Raw genomic sequence first — 25022 nt, forward strand, 5'->3', positions numbered from 1 at the left:
AAGAGAGAGGGAGTCAGAGATTGTGGAGCCCAGGTACACGAAGTCGTGAACGACTTCCAGTTTGGAATCGGAGATGCCGATGTCAGGTGGGGAGTCCACTCCTTGCCCCATGACTTGTGTTTTCTTCAGACTGATGGTGAGTCCGAAAGCCTGAGAGGCCTCGCTGAAGCGGGTTATGAGCCGTTGGAGGTCTTCAGCTGAGTGGGCAGTGACTGCTGCGTCGTCGGCAAAATGGAAGTCGCGCAGACACCTCAGCCGAACCTTCGTCTTGGCTCTCAGCCTGGCGAGGTTAAAGAGCTTTCCATACAACCTGGTCCGGAGGTAAATGCCTTCCGTGGCAGATCCGAAGGCGTGCCGCAGCATAACTGCGAAGAAAATCCCGAATAGGGTTGGAGCCAGTACGCAACCCTACTTTACTCCACTTCGGATGTCAAAGGCGTCTGATGTTAGGCCATCTAAGACCACGGTGCCCCTCATGTTCTCATGGAAAGATCTGATGATGCTGAGGAGCCTGGGTGGGCATCCGATCTTGGGGAGGATCTTGAACAGGCCATCCCACCCTATCCCATTGAAAGTCGCACCCTATTTCAAGAACGGCGAAGAAGGTTAGGTAGAGAAATAGAAACAATTGAACTCAAGCTACACGAATCATACAAAACCCAGGAGAGGCAAAGAGAGCAAAAGGCCATCAGTGAAATAGAGAGAAATCCGAAATATTTTTTCTCCTATGCAAAATCAAGATAAAAAACCACATCTAGTATCGGGCCCCTGCGAAAGGGAGATGGAACTTTCACCGATGACAACAAAGAAATGAGCGAGCTACTGAGGAAGCAGTACGACTCTGTTTTCAGCGAGCCATTAAACGCACTAAAGATTGATAACCCAAATGAATTTTTCATGGATATGATACCAACATCAAATCATATATCAGACGTCACCCTATCCCCACTGGATTTTGAAGAAGCCATAAACAGTATGCCTATGCACTCTGCCCCAGGCCCTGATTCTTGGAACTCGATATTCATCAAGAACTGTAAAAAACCACTATCGCAGGCCCTCCACATTCTGTGGAGACAAAGCCTAGATACTGGCGTTATTCCTGATATACTAAAAACAGCAGAGATAGCACCACTTCATAAAGGAGGAAATAAGGCAGAGGCAAAAAATTACAGACCGATAGCACTAACATCGCACATCATAAAAATTTTTGAGAGAGTGCTAAGAAGTAAGATCACAAAATACATGGAATCACAGCATCTCCATAACCCCGGACTACATGGTCTCAGAACAGGGCGCTCTTGCCTGTCGCAGTTGCTGGACCACTATGATATGGCATTAGATGCTATGGAAGACAAACTAAACGCTGATGTAATTTACACAAATTTCGCAAAAGCTTTTGATAAATGTGACCATGGTGTTATTGCACATAAAATGCGTTCAAAAAGAATTACCGGAAAAAAATAGGCAGATGGATCTACAATTTCCTGACCAACAGAACCCAATGTGTAATAGTCAACAAAATAAAATCCAGCCCATCAACTGTGAAGAGCTCAGTCCCCCAGGGTACTGTGCTTGCTCCAGTACTTTTTCTCATCCTCATATCGGACATAGACAAGAACACAACCTATAGCACTGTATCATCCTTTGCAGATGACACTAGGATCTTCATGAGAGTAGGCAACATAGAGGACACGCAAACCTCCAGTCAGATGTAGATCAGGTCTTTCTATGGGCTACAGAAAATATTATGGTGTTTAACGAAGATAAGTTCCAGCTCATGCGCAATGGAAAAAAATTAAAATATAAAACCGGAAACCACATACAAAACTCAGGCAAATCATAACATAGAAGGAAAAGGCAATGTAAAGGATCTGGGTGTACTCATGTCGGAAGACCTTACCTTTAAAGAACACAATAAAGTATCCGTCACAACTGCAAGAAAAATGACAGGTTGGATAACAAGAACTTTTTACACTAGAGATGCTATACCGATGATGATACTTTTCAAAACGCTTGTGCTCTCTAGAGTGGAGTACTGCTGCACAATGACAGCCCCTTTCAAAGCTGGAGAAATTGCGGACCTGGAGAGCGTGCAGGGATCCTTTACTGCTAGAATCAACTCAGTAAAACATCTAAACTATTGGGACCGACTAAAGAGCCTAAATCTGTACTCCCTTGAGCGCAGGCGGGAGAGATACATAATAATTTACACGTGGAAAATATTAAAGGGGCTGGTCCCAAACCTGCACACAGAAATAACATCACATGAGACAAGAAGACATGGCAGGATGTGCAGAATACCCCCGTTGAAAAGCAGAGGTGCAACAGGTACGCTGAGAGAGAACTCTATCAACATCAGAGGCTCGAGACTGTTCAACACGCTTCCGCCACACATAAGGGGCATAACTGGCAATCCCCTCACAGTGTTCAAGAGAGAACTGGATAAGCACCTCCAAAGGATACCTGATCAACCAGGCTGTGACTCATACGTCAGGCTGCGAGCAGCCGCGTCCAACAGCCTGGTTGATCAGTCCAGCCTGATCAACCAGGAGGTTGATCAGGAGGCCTGGTCGACGACCGGGCCGCGGAGACGCTAAGCCCCGGAAGCACCTCAAGGTAAGGTATCCCTGCTGACGAGGTCGAAGGCCTTCGTCAGATCTATGAAGGCTACGAAGAGTGGCTGCTTCTGTTCCCTGCAGTTCTCCTGCAGTTGTCTGACGGAAAAGACCATGTCGATGGTGGACCTGCCAGCTCTGAATCCCCATTGTGATTCTGGATAGACTCTCTCTGCAAGTACTTGGAACCTCTTCAATGCGACTCAATTTCCCTTAATAAGCCCCCATAAATTGACTGTTTTCTTGACATTGGGAAACCTTAGGAAGACGAGCTGGATCACTGCGAGCAGCAAATTTATGCTTCGAATCTGATTATATATAAAAAGTCATACTGAGGATTTAAATATGAATTGACACATTTATTATTGATCTGTTATATTGATCATGATTAGTTATTATTATTATTTCATTGTGTCTATTGTTCTGCTTAGGTTTGTGAGTATGTGCATGCCAGACGCAATGAACGGGAGGTGAGTCATCATTATCAGTATAATTGTGTTAATTAAACTTGATAAATATTTATCAAAACTGCGAGGCGATTGTCCGAAGATTATATTTGTATTAGTATTTGGGTCTCGCACTCAGAGGAGTTTTGAGTTTGTATGAAGCTGCTAACTGCATTTTTTACATGTTGTTTATTAAATGTTTTATATTTATGCAATATTTTTCCTTTCTTATCTCTGCTTGCCTAGTGCGATGAGAAATGTATAAGTGTGTTACAATTGCTGATAATCTTCCCCAGAAAAAGAGTGGGACAGATTAGAGAGTTTCAAGAGAGAGGCAGTCTAATACACAAATGGAGATATTAACCAAGGGACAGCCACCCCAACTATGAAAATACAAACGTTTACGAATAATTTTTTAATATGAATTTGATTTCCAAAGAAGATCCAAGTGACGGGCTTTCAAAGGTAGGTCCACCGATGTCCTGGTGAACATTATCTCCAAGTATTCTGTGAGGCTGTAGGTAGGGGTTGATACTAGTGCTCGAGTGAGTGCTTGTCTCTTGCTGTGGTGGAGCGACTAGAAGCAAGGCAGTACAAGCTGGAAGGACTCAGTCTCCAGGTAACAGTAAACTGATCCCTGCGTCTCACCTCTCCCCGTCCCCCCCCCCCCCACCACCTACACGCACATTCACCAAACCATTTGGTCACCATAAAAATCTGCGTCACCGTACAGTCTGCGCCCCCGTACAGTCTGCGTCATCTACAGTCTGCGTCACCAACAGTTTGCGTCACCAGCAGTCTGCGTCCCATAGAGTCTACATCACCATACAGTCTGCGTCATCATGCAGTCTGCGTCACCATAGAGTCTGCGTCACCAACAGTCTGCGTCACCAACAGTCTGCGTCACCAACAGTCTGGGTCACCATACAGTCTGCGTCACCAACAGTCTGCGTCACAAACAGTCTGCGTCACCATACAGTCTGCGTCACCAGCAGTCTGCATCACCAACAGTCTGCATCACCAACAGTCTGCGTCACCAACAGTCTGCATCACCAACAGTCTGCGTCACCACACAGTCTGCGTCACCAACAGTCTGCGTCACCAACAGTCTGCGTCACAAACAGTCTGCGTCATCAACAGTCTGCGTCACCATACAGTCTGCGTCACCAGCAGTCTGCGTCACCAACAGTCTCCGTCACCAACAGTCTGCGTCAACAACAGTCTGCGTCCCCAACAGTCTGCGTCACAAACAGTCTGCATCTCCAACAGTCTGCGTCACAATACAGTCTGCGTCACCAACAGTCTGCGTCACCAACAGTCTGCGTCACCATACAGTCTGCGTCACCATACAGTCTGCGTCACCAACAGTCTGCGTCACCAACAGTCTGCGTCACCAACAGTCTGCGTCATCAACAGTCTGCGTCACCATACAGTCTGCGTCACCAGCAGTCTGCATCACCAACAGTCTCCGTCACCAACAGTCTGCGTCACCAACAGTCTGCGTCCCCAACAGTCTGCGTCACAAACAGTCTGCGTCACCAACAGTCTCCGTCACCAACAGTCTGCGTCACCAACAGTCTGCGTCACCAACAGTCTGCGTCACCAACAGTCTGCGTCACCATACAGTCTGCGTCACCATACAGTCTGCGTCACCAACAGTCTGCGTCACCAACAGTCTGCGTCACCAACAGTCTGTGTCACCAACAGTCTGCGTCACCAACAGTCTGCGTCACCAACACTCTCCGTCACCAACAGTCTGCGTCACCAACAGTCTGCGTCACCAACAGTCTGCGTCCCATACAGTCTGCGTCACCAACAGTCAGCGTCACCATACAGTCAGCGTCACCAACAGTCTGCGTCACCATACAGTCTGCGTCACCAACAGTCTGCGTCACCAACAGTCTGCGTCACCATACAGTCTGCGTCACCATACAGTCTGCGTCACCAACAGTCTGCGTCACCAACAGTCTGCGTCACCGTATAATCTGCGTCACCAACAGTCTGTGTCACCAACAGTTTGCGTCACCAACAGTCTGCATCACCAACAGTCTGCATCACCAACAGTCTGCGTCACCAACAGTCTACGTCACCAACAGTCTGCGTCACCAACAATCTGCATCACCAACAGTCTGCGTCACCAACAGTCTGCGTCACCAACAGTCTGCGTCACCAACAGTCTGCGTCACCAACAGTCTGCGTCACCAACAGTCTGCGTCACCAACAGTCTGCGTCACCAACAATCTGCGTCACCAACAGTCTGCGTCACCAACAGTCTGCGTCACCAACAGTCTGCGTCACCAACAGTCTGCGTCACCAACAATCTGCATCACCAACAGTCTGCGTCACCAACAGTCTGCGTCACCAACAGTCTGCGTCACCGTATAATATGCGTCACCAACAGTCTGCGTCACCAACAGTCTGTGTCACCAACAGTCTGCGTCACCAGCAGTCTGCATCACCAACAGTCTGCGTCACCAACAGTCTGCGTCACCATACAGTCTGCGTCACCAACAGTCTGCATCACCAACAGTCTGCGTCACCAACAGCCTGCGTCACCAACAGCCTGCGTCACCAACAGTCTGCGTCACCAACAGCCTGCGTCACCAACAGTCTGCGTCACCAACAGCCTGCGTCACCAACAGCCTGCGTCACCAACAGTCTGCGTCACCAACAGCCTGCGTCACCAACAATCTGCATCACCAACAGTCTGCGTCACCAACAGTCTGCGTCACCAGCAGTCTGCATCACCAACAGTCTGCGTCACCAACAGTCTGCGTCACCAACAGTCTGCGTCACCAAGTCTGCGTCACCAACAGTCTGCGTCATCATAGTCTGCGTCACCAACAGTCTGCGTCACCATACAGTCTGCGTCACCATACAGTCTGCGTCACCAACAGTCTGCGTCACTAACAGTCTGCGTCACCATACAGTCTGCGTCACCATACAGTCTGCGTCACCAACAGTCTGCATCACCATACTGTCTGCGTCACCATACAGTTTGCGTCACCATACAGTCTGCGTCACCATACAGTCTGCGTCACCAACAGTCTGCGTCACCATACAGTCTGCGTCACCATACAGTCTGCGTCACCAACAGTCTGCATCACCATACAGTCTGCGTCACCAACAGTCTGCGTCACCAACAATCTGCGTCACCAACAGTCGGAGTCACCAACAGTCTGCGTCACCAACAGTCTGCGTCACCAACAGTCTGTGTCACCAACAGTCGGAGTCACCAACAGTCTGCGTCACCAACAGTCTGCTTCACCAACAGTCTGCTTCACCATACATTCTGCGTCACTAACAGTCTGCATCACCAACAATCTGCGTCACCAACAGTCTGCGTCACCAACAGTCTGCGTCACCAACAGTCTGCGTCACCAACAGTCTGCTTCACCATACATTCTGCGTCACTAACAGTCTGCATCACCAACAATCTGCGTCACCAACAGTCTGCGTCACCAACAGTCTGCGTCACCAACAGCCTGCATCACCAACAGTCTGCATCGCCAACAGTCTGCGTCACCAACAGCCTGCGTCACCAACAGTCTGCATCACCAACATTCTGCATCACCAACAGTCTGCGTCACCAACAGTCTGCGTCACCAACAGTCTGCATCACTAACAGTCTGCGTCACCAACAGTCTGCATCACTAACAGTCTGCATCACCAACAGTCTGCGTTACCAACAGTCTGCATCACTAACAGTCTGCGTCACCAACAGTCTGCATCACTAACAGTCTGCGTCACCAACAGTCTGCGTCACCAACAGTCTGCGTCACCAACAGTCTGCATCACCAACAGTCTGCGTCACTAACAGTCTGCATCACCAACAGTCTGCATCACTAACAGTCTGCGTCACCAACAGTCTGCGTCACTAACAGTCTGCATCACCAACAGTCTGCGTCAACAACAGTGCGTCACCAACAATCTGCGTCACTAACAGTCTGCGTCACCAACAGTCTGCGTTACTAACAGTCTGCATCACCAACAGTCTGCGTCAACAACAGTCTGCGTCACCAACAGTCTGCGTCACCAACAGTCTGCGTCACCAACAGTCTGCATCACTAACAGTCTGCGTCACCAACAGTCTGCGTCAACAACAGTCTGCATCACCAACAGTCTGCGTCACCAACAGTCTGCATCACCAACAGTCTGCGTCACCAACAGTCTGCGTCACCAACAGTCTGCGTCACCAACAGTCTGCATCACTAACAGTCTGCGTCACTAACAGTCTGCATCACCAACAGTCTGCGTCAACAACAGTGCGTCACTATCCAGCAAGTTGTTAAGTCAAGACAAAAATGCAAAACAATTCGCTCGTTGCTAAATTTTGACATTAAACAATATACAGTGGGAAAGGACAAATTATATTTAACTCTCCAAATTGTGAATAAGTTAATTAAGAAGCAGTTTGTAGGATGAATGAAAAAAAATTACTGACTTATTTATGCAGTTCCGAAAGTTGAATTGAAAGTAATATTTAATTCTGAGAGTTCTGTGATTTTTATAATGGAACAGCTTTAAGTCTCTCTCTCTCTCTCTCTCTCTCTCTCTCTCTCTCTCTCTCTCTCTCTCTCTCTCTCTCTCTCTCTCTCTCTCTCTCTCTCTCTCTCTCTCTCTCTCTCTCTCTCTCTCTCTCTCTGTCCGTGTGTGTGTGTGTGTGTGTGTGTGTGTGTGTGTGTGTGTGTGTGTGTGTGTGTGTGTGTGTGTGTGTGTGTGTGTGTGGGGGTTATCTTGAGATGTGTGTGTGTGTGTGTCTGTCTGTCTGTCTGTCTGTCTCTCTCACACTTATTTGGTATTAGGTAAAATTTGCATGGTGTTCTCCTCCCGATGACAGCACGAGGGGTTTCACTCCCAGCGGCACACCAGTGTTCATAAGGCAAGACCTGGATAGTGTCGAGGTCACCATTTGTGTTACGAAAATGACGACAATAACATCATGTGACGCATGATGACAAAGTTAGTGTGCTGTGGTACTGGTGTCAGCTGTTTGTTGTTCTGCACAATGTGTCTAGTTTATTATTTATGAAAATAATTTTGTGAATGGAATTATGTTTGGGAGTTATTACAATTCATGTAAGTTAGGTTAGGGTAGGTAAGGTTTTGGTTGGATTTCAGTGATATCAGAAAGCTCTAGTTCCTCGCTGCGGTAGTGGTCCACTATGATTAATGTTCTGCTTGTTGGGTCGTATATGGTGCACTGTGATCTTTAACCAGGATGGTGGTACCACAACAATCACTTGGTGGATGAGGAATCAGTATCAATCAGGATACATAATAATAAATCAATGTGTCAATCAATTTAGTGTTTTTAAATTTGTTAAGGTCCTCAGCTACCCACCACATATATGCCATACAAAAATATCACCTACCACCTGTTCCACAAAAAAGGTGTACACCGGTAGTTACTATCCATCTGCTATGACCCCACATACACCAAGTATGGCTGGTGTATGATGTCATCATACCTTAGTATAAAATAGGCAGTGTAGCCTAACCTACTGTTTCTTAAATATATGATTATATGTATCTGTTTTTAAATTCTATACATTACTGTATATAACATACTTCATATATTCTTATGTACCTTGTATACATTTATATGCCTGATGTGTTATGCCAGAAATACGTATGTATTATGATATATCTATTTCCTAGCTTAGGAATAGTAGGAGGGATGGCAGCTTAAACACAATTTTTTTTTAAATTCGCATTTACGCTGCCAGGGTTTCTAGGTCAAAATTCGTTGCTGCGCTGCCAAGGTTTCCAGGTCAAAATTTCGTTGATACGCCGTCGGGTTTCCTTATAAATTTTCCAGTTTCTGATTTGGAGTTTAAGGTTTCTTATAGCAGAAATTGAAAATAATTTCAGAGTTCATAGAAATTTCTAATAGAAAAAATCAGGGGCAAAGTCCGCTCCCGTCTTACTGAGAATAAACTCTTCAGTTAATTTTTTTTTTTTTTTGGAAGCTCACTCATTTAGAGTTAAAGAGTTCTTTTGGGGAAAATTCAGACCAAAAAATCACTCATACGTTCTTAAAGAGTTCTTATGGAGGAAATTCAAAATTTTTTAGAGTTCAGTTTTATGAAAATATTTCAGAGTTCATATAATCATAGAAGTTTATTAAAGAGTGTAAGACCGAAATTTGTAAAAAAAAAATGACCATTTGTCGGAAAACCCGACGCCATTTAATAATATTACATACAATAGGCAGATAATATTGTTGCTGTGTTGTATACACAAGTTACCCATAGAAAATGTAGCTTGTAGTGGAATTTTCCGTCAATTGAAAACGTGATATCATTGCCACATAGTACTATAAATTCACCAGCCATTCTGTTGGGAATTATTCTTAAATGCAGTAGTCTTTGGACTTATTACATCATAAAAACATCTCATTTGAGTTAACTTAACTATGCTGTTGGTGGTGTTGTGTTCACTGGTGGTGGTGTGTTCACTGGTGTTGATGTGTTCACTAGAGATGTTGCATTCACTGGTGTTGATGTGTTCACTGGTGTTGATGTGTTCACTGGTGTTGAGGTATTCACTAGAGGTGTTGCGTTCACTGGTGTTGATGTGTTCACTGGGGCAGCGATAGCACTGAATCTGCTGCTATGTGCCGTGGCTCGTGTTGCATCCTCATGTACCAAGTTGCAACCTGCTTAAATCGTCTGGAACAAGTTCAGGCCCTGCAGAATGTGAAGTATGTCCTCCTGGGTCTTCTGGATTGTACATAGGGTATTCTCAAGTTTATTTTGCTTGCTCATTAGTTCTTGCATGAGTGGGTGATTTTTTATCACGTGGGTAATCATTGCTTCCAATGCAATGATTACCCACGTGATAAAAAATCACCAGCACATGACGGTGGTACAACACCGCCAGTACACACACTCTCACCAGCAACAACACCGCACACAGCACATCTGATGGCCAACACCTCCACGATGGATAACCACGGTGAAGAAAGTCTCACTATACTGCAATGGAACTGCGATGGCGTTCGCAATAGAATTAATGACATCATACAATACGCTCGTGAACACCAAACTGACGTCATAGTGCTACAGAAGACGCTGGTAGGTGATGACTTCAACCCAAGGTTCAGCGGTTATCGCAAGTTCTCTCTGCCCTCTGGGGAAAGAAAACGGGGTCTCATCACTTTTGTAAATAACAACATTCCCGCACAGATTATTGATGACCTGCACATGGGGGATGAGTTTGAATCATTGGGAGTAACCCTTCACTTAAACAATAATGCTCTACATATAATCAACCTATATGTGCCACAGAGTAAACTTGACCTTGACACACTGCCTGAGTTTGTTAATGAAGAACCTACCCTTAAGGAGCCGGTCGGCCGAGCGGACAGCACGCTAGACTTGTGATCCTGTGGTCCTGGGTTCAATCCCAGGCGCCGGCGAGAAACAATGGGCAGAGTTTCTTTCACCCTATGCCCCTGTTACCTAGCAGTAAAATAGGTACCTGGGTGTTAGTCAGCTGTCACGGGCTGCTTCCTGGGGGTGGAGGCCTGGTCGAGGACCGGGCCACGGGGACACTAAAAGCCCCGAAATCATCTCAAGATAACCTCAAAATAACCCTGCTGGTCGGTGACCTGAATGCCAGACACCCACACTTTGGTGCCAACTGTCATCAGCCCAATGTCAATGGACGGAAACTGTCACTCTTTGTCTGGGGAAGTGAAAACCTTAGAGTCCTGGGTGATGAACAGCCAACTCACCTCAGAGGAGGAAGATTAGACTATGCTCTCCTGCTGAATGCACAGGACACGGATGCCAGTACACACATTGTGCACAGTTTATGTAGTGACCATTGGGCACTGATTACCACCGTCGACATGAGCAAGAGAAGGAAAGAGACAAATAAAAGAAAAAGTTATCACTCGGACCAGATATGAGGCCACACTTCATAAACAGGATGAGTGACTGGTTCACGGAATACCAAATCCCAGAAGACATTGACACATTTGTTGATGACCTTAATTACCAAATTGAGCACTGTCTCCGAGTTCCGCGCCGCACGACTGGGCGAAGTAACCCTCAGAGGAAGAAAATAAAATGGTATGAGAACGATTATATAAAGATGCTTAACGCAAATGTAAGAGGCATGAGTAGAGAGTACCGGAGACATCCCACTGACAGTAACCAAGAGTTGTTTAAAACTGTGTGTCAAGTAGCCAGGGAAGAGAAGATTAAAGAGAGGGAAAGACAGTGGCTTGAGTTTACTAGCTCTATTGGACGGGAAACATCTGCAAGACAAGTGTGGACAAAAATTCTGATAGCTAAAGGGGGGCAGAGCCCGGCCTGCGGCTCACAAAGACCCCCAGGGTAAGGCCGAGGAACTATTTCACAAGTGGAGTGATGCAGCATCCTCCTCCTCCCTCCCTCCAGAAATCAGCAAGGAACAGCTCCTGCGACATGATGACAGAAGAATTAGGACAACAAGAGCACTGTCTAGTGATGACGAATATGGGGAACCAATCACATCCCAGGGAGTAAGGAGTGCTATGAAAATGGGTAAAAGTACAGCACCTGGTGAAGATGGCGTCACCTACGACTTACTCAATGCACTGTGTGAAGTGTCTGGGAATCCACTACTCCACCTGTTTAAAAAGTTATTCCTAAGAAATAGCCATGTTCATCATGTTTTCTTGTCGTTTCTTAACTTAAAGTGTTCGTCAATCAACTAAAAATAGTCACTTTCGTCATATTTTCTTGTCTTTTATTAACTCAAATTATTCTTCCCCCCTCAACTAAAAATAGTCAAAGACACTCTTTGAGACATCAAGGACACACTCAAACACATCAATAACGCACTCAAAGATATCAAAGACATAAGACTTAGTCTCCATGGTGTAGTGGTAAGACACTCGCCTGGCGTTCCGCGAGCGCTTTGTCATGGGTTCGTATCCTGGCCGGGGAGGATTTACTGGGTGCAAATCCTTAACTGTAGCCTCTGTTTAACGCAACAGTAAAATGGGTACTTGATTGTAAAAACGATTCTTCGAGGCGGGGATCGTATTTCAGGGACCTGCCCGAAACGCTACGCGTACTGTATAAGAATGTAACAACTCTTGTATATATCTAAAAAAAAAAAATCAAAGACATCAATATTGCAATCAATGACGTCAACAAATCTACTCATATCATCAAAATTGATTCTCAAAGACGTCAAAATACTACTCATGTCTTCAAAAGTTATTTCTCAGAGCCATCAAATGTTAATCTCAGTCATCAAAGTTATTCTCTAACTCTCCTTCGTTCATCAAAATTGTTCTCTAACTCTCCTTCGCTCATCAAAGCTGTTCTCTAAGACATCAAAGTTGTTCTCTAAGACATCTTCAGGCATTAAATAACACTCCCAAATGTAACTAGTTCAGCTTTTCATATCAAACTTACACTTCTGATAAAATATATTTTCTTAGTAACTTTATCTTAAAACTGTTCTCTGAAGAACAATGCATCATCCTATCTAACCTAACCCTAACCTAACCTAACTTATTCTAACCTATTCCTCCCCTACCTGATGTAACTTGCCTAATCAAACTTACATAACCTAATGTAACTTAACTAAACTTAACTTACCTAACCTTACTAACTTAACATAACTTACCTAACCTAACCTAACTTAATATAACTTACCAACACTAGCTTAACTTACATAACCTAACCTAACTTAACTAACCTAACCAAACTTAACCTTACCTTACTAACTTAAATAACATAATTTAACCTAACCTAACCTAACGTAACTTACATAACCTAACTTAATTAACTTACATAACCTAACCTAACTTATCTAGCCTAACCTAACTTACCTAACCTAGCCAAACCTAATCTAACGTAACTTACATAACCTAACCTAACTTAACTAATCTAACCTAACTTAACATAAGTTACCCAACTTAACATAACTTACTTTACCTAACCTAACTTATCTAACCTAACCTAACTTAACTAATCTAACCTAACTTAACATAAGTTACCCAACTTAACATAACTTACTTTACCTAACCTAACTTATCTAACCTAACCTAACTTACATAACCTAACCTAACCTAACCTTACCTTACTACTTAGGTTACATAATATAACCCAACCTAACTTAACTAAACGTAACCTAACCTAACTTAACATAACTTACATAACCTAACCTAACTTAACTTACCTAGTTCAACTTATCTATTCTTCTCTATCTGAGCTACCTAATCCATCCTCACCTAACCACCGTACATAACTAACTTAACCTATATAACGTATCATAACTTATCTACCATTACCTACCTATCCTCCCCACCTAACTTTTACTTAGCTTATATTCTCTCATATATTCTCTCATTAACCTAATGTCTTTTGACCTTAGTGTAGTTGTTATGTTTGATATAATTGTTCCTATTTTCATCCCTTAACCTAACCTCTTTTTGATCTTGATGTATGCATTGTGTTGAGTATAATTTGTTCTTAATCTTTGACCTTTAACCTAACCTTTCAGATATAGTTTATTTCTTTATGGTGTTTGGATGTATTTGTTGAATATATTATTCATATCCTAACCTTTTAGATATAGTTCTTGTTTATCATCTTTGTCTATTTTATCCAAATCCACCATCCCACTTAATCCACTTCCTTCCTTTAAAGCAAATGTTTTAACGCAAACATTTGCTTTCCCAATATTTTGTCCACTTCCTGAGACCTCAACGCTATCCCAAATGTAGTCTGTTCGGGTCCACCGGTAGGATTCTACAATCGCATTCTTTCCTGACTCATCTCATTTTGGATGAGTCAGGAAAGTACCCCTAAGACTTCGCCTTCGAAAGGCGAAGAGTTAGGAGTGACATGATATAGGCTTACAAGTGGATGAATGTACATAACAAGGGGGATATTATTAGGGTATTAAAAGTATCAACACAAGACAGAACAAGAAACAATGAGAATAAATTGGATAAGTTTAGATTTAGGAGAAACTTGGATAAATACTGGTTCGGTAACAGGGTTGTTGATTTGTGGAACCAATTACCGCGTAACGCAGTGGAGGGGGGTCCCTCGATTGTTTCGAACGTGGGTTGGACATGCATATGAGTGGGATTGGGTGGTTATAAATAGGAGCTACCTCGTATGGGCCCATAGACCTTCTGCAGTTACCTTGTTCTCACGTTCGTATGTTCTTATCTGTTCTGGATCATCGGAAAACACTGATATGGAGGATCCTACCTAATGAGACTTATCACTGTCCTGATATAAGTTAAAGGAGAATACAACTTGGGAAAATGAACTGTTTGTCCGTGAACTGCCAGTTTGCATGTACCTTAGTAAACAAAGAATTGTAAGGTATAAAATTGCCTCTCCACTCAGCGGTCTGTTGTCAGTGCCAGCAGGGAAATAAAAGCCTCGAAGCAGCTTATACTATTAAACACATTTCACCACAGACGAGGCTGCCTGTGTTCAGGCTACATAAAAAACATCGTCGCCGGAAAAGGTCGCAAAACGCTTAAAAAAATGTAAACCCCGCGTCCATAAAAGCAACTTAGATGAAACTTTTTGTGAGTACCTCATTCAGTTCGGCAAAAAAGAAAGCGTCCACATATTCAGCGAGATTCACTCTCACCGTTGCAATGTTGCAGGTGGTTAGAGTTCTCTTTTCTCCTGACATTTGCATGGTCGATGCTTGCATGAGTGCCAGAGGTGATGGCTGCCAGAGTGCCAGTTTTGATGGCTGCCAGAGTGCCGGTGGTGATGGCTTACAAAGAGCAAATAGTGATGGCTGCAAGAGTGCCAGTGGTGATGGCTGCCAGAGTGCCAGTGGTGATGGCTGCCAGAGTGCCAGTGGTGATGGCTGCCAGAGTGCCAGTGGTGATGGCTTACAAAGAGCAAATAGTGATGGCTGCAAGAGTGCCAGTGGTGATGGCTGCCAGAGTGCCAGTGGTGATAGCTGCCAGAGTGCCAGTGGTGATGGCTGCCAAAGGGCCAGTAGTGATGGGTGCCAGAGTGCCAGTGGTTACTGCTGCCAGAGTGCCAGTAGGAATGGCAGCCAGAGTGCCAGTGGTTATTGCTGCCAGAGTGCCAGTGGGAATGGCTGCCAGAGTGCCAGTGGGGATGGCTGCAAGAGTGCCAGTGGTGATAGCTGCCAGAGTGCCAGCTAGTAGGAATGGCTACCAGAGTGCCAGTAGTGATAGCTGCCAGAGTGCCAGTGGTGATGACTGCTGGAGTGCCAGTGGCGATAGCTGCCAGAGTGCCAGTGGGGATGGCTGCCAGAGTGCCAGTGGTGATGGCTGCCAGAGTGTCAGTGGTGATGGCTGCCAGAGTGCCAGAAGGCGATATCTGCCAGAGTGTCAGTGGTGATGGCTGCCAGAGTGCCAGTGGTGATGGCTGCCAGAGTGCCAGTGGTAATGGCTGCCAGAGTGCCAGTGGGAATGGCTGCCAGAGTGCCAGTGGGAATGGCTGCCAGAGTGCCAGTGAGAATGGCTGCCATGGTGCCAGTGGTGACGGCTGCCAGAGTGCCAGTGGTGATGGCTGCCAGAGTGCCAGTGGTGATGGCTGCCGGAGTGCCAGTGGTGATGGCTGCCAGAGTGCCAGTGAGAATGGCTGCCATGGTGCCAGTGGTGATGGCTGCTGGAGTGCCAGTGGTGATTGCTGCCAGAGTGCCAGTGGTGATGGCTGCCAGAGTGCCAGTGAGAATGGCTGCCAGAGTGCCAGTGGTGATGGCTGCCAGAGTGCCAGTGGTGATGACTGCCAGAGTGCCAGTGGTTATGTGGCTGCCAGAGTGCCAGTGATAATGACTGCCAGAGTGCTAGTGGTGATGGCTGCCAGAGTGCCAGTAGGGATATCTGCCAGAGTGCCAGTAGTGATGACTGCCAAAGAGCCAGTAGAGATGACTGCCAGAGTGCCAGTAGTGATGACTGCCAATGAGCCAGCGGTGATAGCTGCCAGAGTTCCAGTGGTAAGGGCTGAAAGAGTGCCAGAGATAATAGCTGCCAGAGTGCCAGTAGTAATAGCTGCCAGAGTGCCAATAGTAATAACTGCCAGAGTGCCAGTGGTAATGGCTGTCAGAGTGCCAGCAATAATAGCTGCCAGAGTGCCAATAGTAATAACTGCCAGAGTGCCAGTGGTAATGGCTGCCAGAGTGCAAGTGGTGATGGCTGCCAGAGTGCCAGTGGTGATGGCTGCCAGAGTGCCAGTGGTGATGGCTGCCAGAGTGCCAGTAGTGATTGCTGCAAGAGTGCCAGTGGTGATGGCTGCCAGAGTGCCAGTGGTGATGAGTGCCAGTGTGGATGGCTGTCAGAGAGCCAGTGGTGACGACTGCCAGAGTGCCATTGATGATGACTGCCAGAGTGCCATTGATGATGACTGCCAGAGTGCCATTGATGATGACTGCCAGAGTGCCATTGATGATGACTGCCAGAGTGCCATTGATGATGACTGCCAGAGTGCCATTGATGATGACTGCCAGAGTGCCATTGATGATGACTGCCAGAGTGCCAGTGGAGATGACTGCCAGAGTGCCATTGATGACGACTGTCAGAGTGCCATTGATGATGACTGCCAGAGTGCCATTGATGATGACTGCCAGAGTGCCATTGATGATGACTGCCAGAGTGCCATTGATGATGGCTGCCAGAGTGCCAGTGGTGATGACTGCCGGAGTGCCAGTGGGGATAGCTGCCAGAGTGCCAGTGATGATAGCTGCCAGAGTGCCAGTGGTGATGACTGCCAGAGTGCCAGTGGTGATGACTGCCGGAGTGCCAGTGGGGATGGCTGCCAGAGTGCCAGAGATGATGGCTGCCAGAGTGCTAGTGGTGATGACTGCCAGAGTGCCAGTGATAATGGGTGCCAGAGTGCCAGTAGAGATGGCTACTAGAGTGCCAACGGTGATGGCTTCCAGAGTGCCAGTGGTTATTAATGCCAGAGTGCCAGTGGTGATGGCTGCCAGAGTGCCAGTGGTGATGGCTGCCAGAGTGCCAGTGGAGAGGGCTGCCAGAGTGCCAGTGGTGATGGCTGCCAGAGTGCCAGTGGGGATGGCTGCCAGAGTGCCAGTGGAGAGGGCTGCCAGAGTGCCAGTGGTGATGGCTGCCAGAGTGCCAGTGGTGATGGCTGCCAGAGTGCCAGTGGGGATGGCTGCCAGAGTGCCAGTGGTGATGGCTGCCAGAGTGCCAGTGGAGAGGGCTGCCAAAGTGCCAGTGGTGATGGCTGCCAGAGTGCCAGTGGTTATTAATGCCAGAGTGCCAGTGGTGATGGCTGCCAGAGTGCCAGTGGTGATGGCTGCCAGAGTGCCAGTGGTGATGGCTTCCAGAGTGCCAGTGGTTATTAATGCCAGAGTGCCAGTGGTGATGGCTCCCAGAGTGTAAGTGGTGATGACTGCCAGAGTGCCAGTGGTGATGGCTGCCCGAGTGCCATTGGTTGTGCCTGCCAGAGTGCCAGTGTTGATGACTGCTAGAGTGCCAGTGGTGATGACTGCCATAGTGCCAGTAGTGATGGTTGCCAGAGTGCCAGTGGTGATGGCAGCCAGAGTGCCAGTGGTGATGGCTGCCAGAGTGCCAGTGGTGATGGCTTCCAGAGTGCCAGTGGTTATTAATGCCAGAGTGCCAGTGGTGATGGCTCCCAGAGTGTAAGTGGTGATGACTGCCAGAGTGCCAGTGGTGATGGCTGCCCGAGTGCCATTGGTTGTGCCTGCCAGAGTGCCAGTGTTGATGACTGCTAGAGTGCCAGTGGTGATGACTGCCATAGTGCCAGTAGTGATGGCTGCCAGAGTGCCAGTGGTGATGGCAGCCAGAGTGCCAGTGGTGACGACTGCCAGAGTGCCAGTAGTGATGACTGCCATAGTGCCAGTAGTGATGGCAGCCAGAGTGCCAGTGGTGATGGCAGCCAGAGTGCCAGTGGTGATGGTAGCCAGAGTGCCAGTGGTGATGACTGCCAGAGTGCCAGTGGTGATGACTGCCAGAGTGCCAGTAGTGATGGCTGCCAGAGTGCCAGTGGTGATGGCTGCCAGAGTGCCAGTGGGGATGGCTGCCAGAGTGCCAGTGGTGATGGCTGCCAGAGTGCCAGTGGAGAGGGCTGCCAGAGTGCCAGTGGTGATGGCTGCCAGAGTGCCAGTGGGGATGGCTACCAGAGTGCCAGTGGAGAGGGCTGCCAGAGTGCCAGTGGTGATGGCTGCCAGAGTGCCAGTGGTGATGGCTGCCAGAGTGCCAGTAGTGATGGCTGCCAGAGTGCCAGTGGTGATGGCAGCCAGAGTGCCAGTGGTGACGACTGCCAGAGTGCCAGTAGTGATGACTGCCATAGTGCCAGTAGTGATGGCAGCCAGAGTGCCAGTGGTGATGGCAGCCAGAGTGCCAGTGGTGATGGTAGCCAGAGTGCCAGTGGTGATGACTGCCAGAGTGCCAGTGGTGATGACTGCCAGAGTGCCAGTAGTGATGGCTGCCAGAGTGCCAGTGGTGATGGCTGCCAGAGTGCCAGTGGGGATGGCTGCCAGAGTGCCAGTGGTGATGGCTGCCAGAGTGCCAGTGGAGAGGGCTGCCAGAGTGCCAGTGGTGATGGCTGCCAGAGTGCCAGTGGGGATGGCTACCAGAGTGCCAGTGGAGAGGGCTGCCAGAGTGCCAGTGGTGATGGCTGCCAGAGTGCCAGTGGTGATGGCTGCCAGAGTGCCAGTGGGGATGGCTGCCAGAGTGCCAGTGGTGATGGCTGCCAGAGTGCCAGTGGAGAGGGCTGCCAAAGTGCCAGTGGTGATGGCTGCCAGAGTGCCAGTGGTTATTAATGCCAGAGTGCCAGTGGTGATGGCTGCCAGAGTGCCAGTGGTGATGGCTGCCAGAGTGCCAGTGGTGATGGCTTCCAGAGTGCCAGTGGTTATTAATGCCAGAGTGCCAGTGGTGATGGCTCCCAGAGTGTAAGTGGTGATGACTGCCAGAGTGCCAGTGGTGATGGCTGCCCGAGTGCCATTGGTTGTGCCTGCCAGAGTGCCAGTGTTGATGACTGCTAGAGTGCCAGTGGTGATGACTGCCATAGTGCCAGTAGTGATGGTTGCCAGAGTGCCAGTGGTGATGGCAGCCAGAGTGCCAGTGGTGATGGCTGCCAGAGTGCCAGTGGTGATGGCTTCCAGAGTGCCAGTGGTTATTAATGCCAGAGTGCCAGTGGTGATGGCTCCCAGAGTGTAAGTGGTGATGACTGCCAGAGTGCCAGTGGTGATGGCTGCCCGAGTGCCATTGGTTGTGCCTGCCAGAGTGCCAGTGTTGATGACTGCTAGAGTGCCAGTGGTGATGACTGCCATAGTGCCAGTAGTGATGGCTGCCAGAGTGCCAGTGGTGATGGCAGCCAGAGTGCCAGTGGTGACGACTGCCAGAGTGCCAGTAGTGATGACTGCCATAGTGCCAGTAGTGATGGCAGCCAGAGTGCCAGTGGTGATGGCAGCCAGAGTGCCAGTGGTGATGGTAGCCAGAGTGCCAGTGGTGATGACTGCCAGAGTGCCAGTGGTGATGACTGCCAGAGTGCCAGTAGTGATGGCTGCCAGAGTGCCAGTGGTGATGACCGCCAGAGTGCCAGTAGTGATGGCTGCCAGAGTACCAGTGGGGGATGGCTGCCAAAGTGCCAGTGGGGATGGCTGCCAGAGTGCCAGTGGGGATGGCTGCCAGAGTGCCAGTGGTAATGGCTGCCAGAGTGCCAGTGGGGATGGCCTCCAGAGTGCCAGTAGTGATGGCAGCCAGAGTGCCAGTGGGGATGGCTGCCAGAGTTCAGATAAGATCCTCCACAGGACAAGGACGACGAGAAAGAGTGGAGAGACAAGGAGGCGACTCTTGAGGACAAGAGGCAACAGGACCGCCAGACGGACAGAGACGCTACAGAGGGAAAGGTAATCTGTGGCCCCTGTAGGGATAGTAAAGCTAACCTGGTCCCCAAAGGGATTTGAAAGCCAATCTGCGTCCCCCCCCCCCCCCGTACTTCAAAAGTTCAGTGACATTTTTAGTTCATAATTCTTTATTTGCTACTTTATTTGTTTGTCTATTTATTTAATGGACTGAATGTTATTTGCTTTAGCCAATCCTCAGGAAGCAGGAATTGGAGTGCATCTGTGACATATACATGTAGTGTCATCCCTCACATACTGTGTTGTAACGTATCGGAAATTAAAGGACGAAATAAGGAAACTCATAGGGAGTGAGGGAGGTAGAGAGATGGAAGGGAAGAGTGGCCAGGAGAAAGGGAAAGTTTTTGAATGAGAGAACATGGGAGGAGAAGGAAAGCGGCAGAAAGGAGGAAAGTGTTAGAAAGTAAAGTAGGAAAGTAGAAGAGTAGAGTAGAAGAGTGTTGCCGCCATCCATTAATTTTTTAATTATAAGACAAGGAAGGGAACATGTCTATACAACAATATAATCTGATGTTATCCCGTATGAACTGTGAGCATGTAATCATATAGTCAAGGATTTTACGTCATCATCATGTGCAAGTATAGATGAGAGTCACTCCAGCTTCCAATATATCATACAAAATCCAATATCTTAGGATCAGAATTAAAGACAATTTAAAAGTAAATTAATCAATTATATATTTACTTTTATGGGTATCATAATCAACCATTTCACTTGATGTTCAAATGTCAACATTAATTCAGAATTTGAGTCACCACACATGAAACTGAAAGCAACTACGGGTGACTGGACCTCAGGAGGCCTGGTCGACGACCAGGCCGCGGGGACGCTGAGCCCCGGAAGCACCTCAGGGTAAGGACTGGCCCTGAAAATATAAGTATAAGTTGAAAACGCAATATAGTCACCCTTACAATTCACTCACCAAGGTGTCTGAGGGAGGTGGTACGGCTGACAGTCCCCCACCCGACCAGAGACAGGCCTGGTCTGGCTGCTGGAACCTCTCTCTCTCGAGTAGTGATCTATCTGTCTGTCGCTATTCTCCTCACTGTCTCAAACGTACAGTTCCACAGGTATTTATGGGGGAACCGGGAGCTAAGCTCCGCCTTGCAAGAGAGAGGCGATCTTCCCACCACACCTAGACAGCGGCTCGTTTGATGGAAATTACACAACAGAAACCCGTCTGTAATTAACAGCTTAGCAGAAGCGAGGTCACCTCACATGACCTGACCCCTGCTCAACCTGTGAACATTATGTCGCGTAAGGTGTGACTTTATAATTGCCTTGGGCCGACAACCTGGCACCGCCGATATCCTGTGTCAATGAACTCTCGCTGTATGTGAAAAACCCACATATGGTGTTACAGTGTCATCTGTCACAGATACAGTGTCATCTGTCAGAGATATAGTGTCATCTGTCACAGATATAGTGTCATCTGTCACAGATACAGTGTCATCTGTCACAGATACAGTGTCATCTGTCACAGATATAGTGTCATCTGTCACAGATACAGTGTCATCTGTCACAGATATAGTGTCATCTGTCACAGATACAGTGTCATCTGTCACAGATATAGTGTCATCTGTCACAGATACAGTGTCATCTGTCACAGATATAGTGTCATCTGTCAGAGATATAGTGTCATCTGTCACAGATACAGTGTCATCTGTCAGAGATATAGTGTCATCTGTCACAGATACAGTGTCATCTGTCACAGATATAGTGTCATCTGTCACAGATATAGTGTCATCTGTCACAGATATAGTGTCATCTGTCACAGATACAGTGTCATCTGTCACAGATATGGTGTCATCTGTCACAGATACAGTGTCATCTGTCACAGATATAGTGTCATCTGTCAGAGATATAGTGTCATCTGTCACAGATACAGTGTCATCTGTCACAGATATAGTGTCATCTGTCACAGATATAGTGTCATCTGTCACAGATATAGTGTCATCTGTCACAGATACAGTGTCATCTGTCACAGATATGGTGTCATCTGTCACAGATACAGTGTCATCTGTCACAGATATAGTGTCATCTGTCACAGATATAGTGTCATCTGTCACAGATACAGTGTCATCTGTCACAGATACAGTGTCATCTGTCACAGATATAGTGTCATCTGTCACAGATACAGTGTCATCTGTCACAGATATAGTGTCATCTGTCACAGGTACAGTGTCATCTGTCACAGATATAGTGTCATCTGTCACAGGTACAGTGTCATCTGTCACAGATATAGTGTCATCTGTCAGAGATATAGTGTCATCTGTCACAGATACAGTGTCATCTGTCACAGATATAGTGTCATCTGTCACAGATATAGTGTCATCTGTCACAGATACAGTGTCATCTGTCACAGATATGGTGTCATCTGTCACAGATACAGTGTCATCTGTCACAGATATAGTGTCATCTGTCACAGATATAGTGTCATCTGTCAGAGATATAGTGTCATCTGTCACAGATACAGTGTCATCTGTCACAGATATAGTGTCATCTGTCACAGATACAGTGTCATCTGTCACAGATATAGTGTCATCTGTCACAGGTACAGTGTCATCTGTCACAGATATAGTGTCATCTGTCACAGGTACAGTGTCATCTGTCACAGATATAGTGTCATCTGTCAGAGATATAGTGTCATCTGTCACAGATACAGTGTCATCTGTCACAGATATAGTGTCATCTGTCACAGATATAGTGTCATCTGTCACAGATACAGTGTCATCTGTCACAGATATGGTGTCATCTGTCACAGATACAGTGTCATCTGTCACAGATATAGTGTCATCTGTCACAGATATAGTGTCATCTGTCAGAGATATAGTGTCATCTGTCACAGATACAGTGTCATCTGTCAGAGATATAGTGTCATCTGTCACAGATATAGTGTCATCTGTCACAGATATAGTGTCATCTGTCACAGATATATTGTCATCTGTCACAGATATAGTGTCATCTGTCACAGATACAGTGTCATCTGTCACAGATATAGTGTCATCTGTCACAGATACAGTGTCATCTGTCACAGATATAGTGTCATCTGTCACAGATATAGTGTCATCTGTCACAGATACAGTGTCATCTGTCACAGATATAGTGTCATCTGTCACAGATATAGTATCATCTGTCAGAGATATAGTGTCATCTGTCACAGATATAGTGTCATCTGTCACAGATATAGTGTCATCTGTCACAGATACTGTGTCATCTGTCACAGATATAGTGTCATCTGTCACAGATATAGTGTCATCTGTCACAGATATAGTGGTGTCCGTTCTTCTCCTCACAAGGGTGGTGTCCGTGCTGTCGTGTGTTGTCTGTACCCGGTAACATCTCCGTCTCATGTCACCACTGTGGAGAAATGTCCGACAGACCACTGGAACATTACCTAACACAGTGCACAGTTACAACCACAACAGACCACTGCAACATTACCTAACACAGTGCACAGTTACAACCACAACAGACCACTGCAACATTATCTAACACAGTGCACAGTTACAACCACAACAGACCACTGCAACATTATCTAACACAGTGCACAGTTACAACCACAACAGACCACTGCAACATTATCTAACACAGTGCACAGTTACAACCACAACAGACCACTGGAACATTACCTAACACAGTGCACAGTTACAACCACAACAGACCACTGCAACATTACCTAACACAGTGCACAGTTACAACCACAACAGACCACTGCAACATTATCTAACACAGTGCACAGTTACAACCACAACAGACCACTGCAACATTATCTAACACAGTGCACAGTTACAACCACAACAGACCACTGCAACATTACCTAACACAGTGCACAGTTACAACCACAACAGACCACTGCAACATTACCTAACACAGTGCACAGTTACAACCACAACAGACCACTGCAACATTACCTAACACAGTGCACAGTTACAACCACAACAGACCACTGGAACATTACCTAACACAGTGCACAGTTACAACCACAACAGACCACTGCAACATTATCTAACACAGTGCACAGTTACAACCACAACAGACCACTGCAACATTATCTAACACAGTGCACAGTTACAAACCCATTAAGATTTTAAGTTAGATTCAACAGAGCAGAAGAAGTTGTTAAACACATTGGGTATAATCTTACTGAAGCGACCAAACGAGTCATAAATACTCATACTCCGCCCAAGTAAAATAGAAACGAGACACCCTTCGTGGCCAGCCAGAGGCTTAGGGCCCGCGCAGGACTATCACTGACAATAAACACTGTGTACGAGGCAGGTGTTGGGCTGTGATACTGAGCACTGCATGAACCCGCAGGAACTATTGGTCCAGACTTGTTTTATAGTATTTTTTCAGTTGACTGGTGCTTGCTGGGATATTGATAACAACATATTGATAACATCAGAATAAAGTCAAATATTAGCCGCCAGAGACTGGGAATTAAAGCAGTAACCACAGAGATGGAAGCCAAGCTGCTTCTCCACAGAGAAAAAAAAAGTGAAATAAAAACCTCCAAGGATAGGGAAGGGAAGTAGGACCCTTACAGCGGGTGAGATACTCATCAGCCCTTAGGCAAGCTTACCACATCTCTGTTGGCTTTGATATGGAAATCACGTCGGAGAATTTCCCAGAAATCTTCCCGCTTGTCTGCAGAATATCAACTCTGTATCGAGTCTGCTCAGGTTTCTTTTCTTATCTCAATGCTCTTTTGATGTAGGAGATCTTGTGTGGTAAAGGCTCCGGGGGACGGAAGGAGCTGGGTCTACACCCGAGCCTTCCAAGGGGACGACCCGACTATGTCAGCGGTGGACGACACCTGGCTGTATGAGGGACGACACCTGGCTGTATGATGGAAGACATCTGGCTGTTTGAGGGACGACACCTGACTGTATGAGGGATGCCACCTGGCTGTATGAGGGACGACAACTGGCAGTATGAAGGACAACACAAGGCTGTATGATGGACAACATCTGGCTGAATGAGAGATGACACCTGGCTGTATGATGGAAGACATCTGGCTGTATGAGGGATGCCACCTGGCTGTATGAGGGACGTCACCTGGCTGTATGAGGGACGTCACCTGGCTGT

General features: G+C 46.9%; 4 protein-coding genes across 4 annotated transcripts in view; 3 read left to right on the plus strand and 1 right to left on the minus strand.

The window, feature by feature from the left end:
* The window catches only part of LOC138351144 (streptococcal hemagglutinin-like), a 46473-nt gene extending 41027 nt beyond the window's left edge, over positions 1-5446 (plus strand). The window contains exon 2 of the mRNA XM_069302780.1: positions 3795-5446. Coding sequence (XP_069158881.1) covers positions 3795-5446 — 1652 coding nt within the window. The remainder of the gene's footprint in view (positions 1-3794) is intronic.
* A 1-nt stretch (position 5447) lies between these two features.
* LOC138351145 (streptococcal hemagglutinin-like) lies at positions 5448-6365 on the plus strand. The gene has a single exon (XM_069302781.1). The coding sequence runs from the start codon at positions 5448-5450 to the stop codon at positions 6363-6365; it is 918 nt and encodes a 305-aa protein (XP_069158882.1).
* Positions 6366-10008: 3643 nt separating this feature from the next.
* LOC138351146 (keratin-associated protein 6-2-like) lies at positions 10009-15221 on the plus strand. The gene is made up of 2 exons (XM_069302782.1): positions 10009-10140; positions 14703-15221. The coding sequence occupies exons 1-2, from the start codon at positions 10009-10011 to the stop codon at positions 15219-15221; spliced, it is 651 nt and encodes a 216-aa protein (XP_069158883.1).
* A 604-nt stretch (positions 15222-15825) lies between these two features.
* LOC138351147 (mucin-5AC-like) lies at positions 15826-23284 on the minus strand. Its single transcript, XM_069302783.1, has 3 exons — positions 21281-23284; positions 16475-19642; positions 15826-16353 (listed from the first exon to the last, which is right to left on the minus strand). Exons 1-3 carry the CDS (start codon positions 23282-23284, stop codon positions 15826-15828), a joined length of 5700 nt encoding a protein of 1899 aa, XP_069158884.1.
* Between the last annotated feature and the right edge of the window lie 1738 nt (positions 23285-25022).

Source organism: Procambarus clarkii, chromosome 48 (assembly GCF_040958095.1).
Source record: "Procambarus clarkii isolate CNS0578487 chromosome 48, FALCON_Pclarkii_2.0, whole genome shotgun sequence".
NCBI lineage: Eukaryota > Metazoa > Arthropoda > Malacostraca > Decapoda > Cambaridae > Procambarus > Procambarus clarkii.

Bases quoted from the DNA above. Each gene is read 5' to 3' on its own strand.
- LOC138351147 (XM_069302783.1), bottom strand. From the start codon at position 23,284: ATGAGACGGAGATGTTACCGGGTACAGACAACACACGACAGCACGGAC. The intron at 19,643-21,280 runs GTGGGTTTTTCA...GCACTTTGGCAG, and splicing joins ATGACACTGTAACACCATAT to CCATCCCCCACTGGTACTCT. The intron at 16,354-16,474 runs GTCATCATCAAT...GCTCTCTGACAG, and splicing joins TCATCAATGGCACTCTGGCA to CCATCCACACTGGCACTCAT.
- LOC138351145 (XM_069302781.1), top strand. From the start codon at position 5,448: ATGCGTCACCAACAGTCTGCGTCACCAACAGTCTGTGTCACCAACAGT.
- LOC138351146 (XM_069302782.1), top strand. From the start codon at position 10,009: ATGGATAACCACGGTGAAGAAAGTCTCACTATACTGCAATGGAACTGC. The intron at 10,141-14,702 runs GTAGGTGATGAC...GCAATGTTGCAG, and splicing joins TAGTGCTACAGAAGACGCTG to GTGGTTAGAGTTCTCTTTTC.